General features: G+C 50.7%; 1 protein-coding gene across 1 annotated transcript in view; it reads left to right on the top strand.

Moving 5' to 3' along the window:
- The window catches only part of ZNF512B (zinc finger protein 512B), a gene marked incomplete at its 3' end in the record, with an annotated part of 27,157 nt that overhangs the window by 8,573 nt on the left and 13,144 nt on the right, over positions 1-5,440 (top strand). Inside the window, 3 exon segments of the mRNA XM_009578265.1 lie at positions 370-504; positions 1,848-1,972; positions 4,489-4,581. Coding sequence (XP_009576560.1) covers positions 370-504; positions 1,848-1,972; positions 4,489-4,581 — 353 coding nt within the window.

Genomic DNA, 5,440 nt, shown 5'->3' with positions numbered 1-5,440 from the left:
TTTGCTTTTATATCCTGAATTTGCTGTTCGATTCTCCCTTTGTTTCTTGCAAAATGCCCTTTTGCCTCCTCCCCAGCCTGTCTTCCCCACAGTCTGCCTTGCTAGGAGCATCTTAACCCGCTTTGCCATGGTGTTTCCATAGTTCATAAACTGTCTGGGTTGGGGGAAATTATACTGTTTATAAAACACCACTAGCTGTTATGATATTGCTTGTCATAATTATGAACCTGATCCTACACATACAGCCTTGGCAGATCTACAGCCAGCTCAGTGTCCCTGGGTTAGAGGTAGAGATTTTTTACCTGCTAAATGCGAGTTGGTCTGAGGGTATTAAAGCAAGTACTGAATAAAAATCATCTCTCTCTACAGGTCTCGTCAAAGCAGAGGACAAGGCAAAAGCCCATCGAGCCAAGAAGTTGGAGGGGAACACCAACACGGAGGAGCTGAAAAAGAAACCTCCGGGAGCTGGTGTGAAGAAGGAAACGGCTGTGCATCTACCAGCAGGTGAGGCTGGTGGAGGCAAAGCACAGGCAGCAGCTCTGTGCGCAGCTTAGCTGCTTATCCTGTGCTCTGCTCCAAGCCTGCACGGTCCCCACCTTCACCCGCAGTTCGTGGTCCCTGCACCCCTCCTGGCCCAGCAGGCTGTTTGCTGGGTAAGTTTTCTAGCAGGTTTGCAAGCAGAAGCAGCACAAAATCAGAAGAAGGAGCACGCAGCTCCTGCCCTTTTGAGGTGTAGCACAGATGTGGGGACAGCCGCTGCTCTTAAAATATTGGTGCAGCCACAGCTGACATCCCGAAAGGGTTACTCTACCTTCGCTTCACTAACCAGGACAGACCGCTGCAAGTGTTGGGAGATGATAGCTACCTGGTTCCACTGTGACCACAATTTGGGTCAGCGTCTGGGATGATGGCATTTTTCTAACAACATCTCTGTGAATGACACCAGTGCATAACTTTGGGCATAATTATGTCTTCTCCGAGGTGCAGCCTACACCCTAGCACAGGTTGCTGACTTTCCCTGGGAGCTCTAACAGCAGGAGGAATGCAGGATGTGCAAGATAAACACAGCTGCAATGCCTTACGCTGCTTTCAAATTCAAACAAACGACTCTCTGATCTCACAGTCGTGCAAAAGCATCCAAATAAACAGACTTGGCGGATTTTATTCAGGCTGGGCTTCCCTTGCTGGAAGCCCAGTGCTGTTCTGCTGAGAAAGCGGCGTGAACTCTGGATCTGGGAGCAGGTTTTAGGCCCGCGTATCTCTTATTTTGGGTGTTTTTTAAGCTGGTCACAGCCATTCAAATAAACACATGCCTGGAAGCTAGCACTCCCCTAGCTGCCTGTGTGTCTGCCGGGAAGAGGAGTGCCAGGGAAGCTTTCCAGGCACACATCCAGATGGAGCTGAGATGCTCACCTTTGTTTCACTCCCACTAATTGTTTCATTTGGCAGGGGGCAGTTATTCCACGCAGGGCAAGATGAGGTGTATCATCATGTTTTAAATCCCAGTGTGCAGGATACCAGCAGGGTTGGAAAGCTGAACCTCCTTTTCCCCTTGAAATGCCAGCAGGTCGGGTAACTCCACGTAAAGTGGCCCAGTGACCAGTTTGCTCAGGCAGCTGCAGGAGGTGTGGGGCAGGCAGAGCTGCAAGTGCCTGCATGGTTTGTGCCTGGTTTGGCCCGTGCCTGGGAGAGTATTTCTCTTTTTTTAACATCAGGAACTTCTCCGAATACAGTGCTTTTCAATGTAGCAAACCAAGGTTTATGACAGCGCTGTCCTCTGCCGAGCAGCCCAGGCAGCTTGTGGTTTCTGCAGTTCGGTGTAACACCTCTCTCCTCTCCCTCACCAGCAAACCCCGAGGACCAGTGGCAGCGGGAGATCAGCGAGAAGGGAGAAGTCGCCTGTCCAACCTGCAGCATTATAACTAGGAAGACTATTGTGGGGCTCAAAAAACACATGGACGTCTGCCAGAAAGTAAGGGCTTGCTTTATTCAATTATGCACATATGGATTTTGGAGGGGAATGGACGTGTACATGTGCCACTCATAAATGCACATTGGTGCTCCTAAAACCAGTTCTGGGCTGTGTTTAATAGAGCACTTGCTAGTCATCTTCAGAGAGCTGGCTGCCTCGCATCGATTCAGAGGGATTTGGACACCTAATTCTCAGCAATTCTGAATCCCTTTGTGGTCTGGGCCCCTTGCCCCAGTGTCTCCAGTGGAGTCGGGTATTTCTAGTAGCTAAATGAATAGTTTTAAGGCTGGAGAGATTGTTGGGGTTGTCTCTAATCTGGCCTCCTCCGGAGTCCTGGCTGTGGGATTTCACTGTGTGCCATGCCTTGCATCAGGCCAGATAAATTGTCGTTGAATGAGAGCACGTCTCAGGGAGACACCGAGCTTGGATGTGCTCAGGCAGGCTGACAAGACGCAGGAGTTCAGTAATGGTGCAGTGAAAAATTGTCTCTCTGCCACACCGCCATCCATCAGAGTACAGGATTACATCTTCATCTGTCACCTGGCACGGTGCAGAGCCATCGCCACAGAAAGCCAACGTGGGATTGATGCCTCCCACTTTGAAAATATGTGGCTCGGCTTTGATTCGACATTCGTTTTCTGTAAATGCCTCTTCAGCCTGTGCCTCACTATTTATACAGCAGTGGGAGGCTACTCTCCCTTTCAAACCCTGTACTACATCGATGCCGAGCAGAATCCTGCCTCCTCTGACGTCCTCCTGGCTTCAGTGGAGTGGGGATCTTGGCCATCAATGCTCGTATATCCTGCGCCTTGGAGCATCTCCCAAGCCAGGCAGGCTCCACGCGGGCTGCATGGCCAGCCGGCCTGCTGAGCGTGACTCTGCCAGAGCAGTCAGGCCTGTGTTCCCTGCTGTAAACAGGCCAGTGGGTGTTCAGCCGAGGAATCGGGGCTCCAGCCCAAGGAGCGGGTGTTTTGTCACCCTTCCCTGGGAGGCACAGTCCTTGCTGGGGCTGGCTGTGCCGCCTCAGGAGCTGGGGTGGTTTGCAGCGTCCCTGCCAGAGCAGCCTGTGGCCCAGGGAGGACAGTCCCCAAGCTCTGTGTGTGTGACCGCAGGTCCAGTTCTCAGCATTTCATCTCTGAGATGAACTTATGGCACGTCCTTAGCAAGGCCCCGCTGCTACAGGCATGTGGTATCCCCATCAGAAGTGACCCTGGAGTGCAGGCACCCTCTCAGCTTGCTCTCTGTTTTAACGATTGAAGTATTTCTTAGCTGGACAATGGGAAAAGGATATGCAGGCTGCCGAAACTCTTGTACAACAATCGAAATTGGTTCCTTCATTCCTTGCTTGTCACTAAGCAGTCTGCCCTGTTTCCTTCTGTTTTGGAAAGGAAATAAGGGATGGGGATGATTGCAACATGCTTGGGCCCAAAGGAGATGAGGGCAGGTATATCCTCCTGGTGTCCCAGGTGGGAGGGCTTGTTATAATATGGACATGTCACGTTCTTCAGTGTTGACCAGAGGAGTAAACCTTGAATTGGCTGGCATTGGCATCTGATGAGTCAATGAGCTTTTAGCACCCACCTTGTTAGGATCAGCGCTTGGGTCTGGAACAAGATTAACCGATGGGAGCACAGGTACAAGTGAGTCATTCACAACTGGCTGCAGTGAGTTTATTCTTCATTTCCCCGCAGCTCCAGGATGAGAAGGGATTTGCAGCTCCATCTTCGTCCCCTCTCCAGCTTCTAGTCCAGGCTAGATTGGAGGGGAACTGGTGAAGGTGGAGCATCAGCCAGGCAGGAGGAGTAGGAACGGCCACAGCCGTCGAGGCACCAACTCCCTGTTGAGACATCGTGTCTCTGGGCGTCCAGAGCTTTCACCTCCTGAATCAATAAATTCTGGTACCTGCCCCAGCAGAAGTCATGATCTGCTTACTCGCTTTGCAAGTTCACCCTGTACATTGGTGTGTGCATTTAATGCATTTCCCCAGTCACTCAGGAGGCCAAGTCGGGTCAAACAGCAGAGCAGTATGAGGCGGGAAGTATTCTGCTGTGATTGTGTCCATCAGCGTCTTAATTTCAAACAGCCCAGGCACCCAGAAAGCATATCGTACGCCAGCATCTGTTGTAGTTAATAGGGCTGCAGAGCACAGTCCGCTAACATATTGGTAGATCAAAGCGTCTTCTCTGTCCTAACCCTTTAACAGGAAGACTAAGACACCAGATCCAGATGTTTCCAGCCAGTGGGGCTTTAAATCTACATCCAAAATGGAATGTTTTCCAAAAATTGGGGCATGTGGGTTTGATAACAGTATCCAGGACAACAGAGAGAAAACTCTGAGCTGCAGGCTGGGATTGGGATGGAGGACAGGGACGCTGCGTTGCCTGCTGGGTCCCACCGCTGGGTACTGCTGCAGCAACAGCTATCTATGGGGCTTATTGATGAGCAGCAGCAGCAGCCCTTGGAAAAATGAATGCTGGACTGTGGCTTCCACAGTGACTTGCCTTTAATTCCTTCAGCTGCAGGATGCCTTGAAGTGTCAGCACTGCAAAAAGCAGTTCAAGTCCAAAGCTGGGCTGAATTACCACACCATGGCTGAACACGTCAGCAAGGTAAGAGAGCTGGGCTGCTCTTGTCTCGTGCCTTGTTTCTCGATGCAGAAGATGAAGCAATCGGCAGTGCACCTTCCTTTGTCTTTGTAAAGGAGGGATTCACAACACCATCTTTGCAGCATTTCGCATACTGCTCAGTCCAGACGGTGGCCTTCCCCCTTCTCTGCCGAGCAAAGGCATTCCTTCCATGCAGCTAGTTAGGCTCACATTGATCCCAGGGAGTAGAGCAGAGGACTGGAAAAATAAAACTGGACTTGAAATCCCAGAATGGGGGAATGTTCAGTGAGTACAGTGAGGTGGATTTTGAGTAGCAAAGCTCTGCCTCCAAAACTGTGCCCACAAATCCAGGACTAATGGGTTCTGCCTTGCACGAATCTCAAAATCTAGTCTTTAGCTCTCCACTGTGCATGTGAGAAATAGCCACAAAATTTATCATCAATAAAATCTGGCAGGCACCAATTTAGATGCTGTTCTTAAAAATCTGGTTGTATATGTCTCCCGAGATACCAGGGCAAGGCATTTCTGCATGTCCCGTGCTTACCAGTTGTGACTTGTCTTTTACCTGTGCATTAATCTCCTGCTCTTCAGTCCAGCTGGTGAATCCTCCATGCAGGAACTGCTCCTGGGTTTCTCAGCTGGCCCTTTGGGTGCAAACACAGGAAAGGCATGAGCAGATCTGGCACATAATGGCGAAGGCTTTGGCATGTGGTAAAGCAGTGGGAGATCCAGCTCTTCTAACAAGAGGTTCCCCTCGGCCAAGGGCAGCTCCTGCGAGGCAGAGGTTTACCACCCACTCCTGACACAGAGGACATGAGTAAATGGTTGACTCTGTCGCTTCTGTTACTTCCTTATTTCCAGC

This window comes from Fulmarus glacialis, unplaced genomic scaffold (assembly GCF_000690835.1).
Source record: "Fulmarus glacialis isolate BGI_N327 unplaced genomic scaffold, ASM69083v1 scaffold11115, whole genome shotgun sequence".
Lineage (NCBI taxonomy): Eukaryota > Metazoa > Chordata > Aves > Procellariiformes > Procellariidae > Fulmarus > Fulmarus glacialis.
The sequence above is the reverse complement of the archived record's forward strand: the minus strand, read 5'-3'. Positions and strand labels throughout refer to the sequence as shown.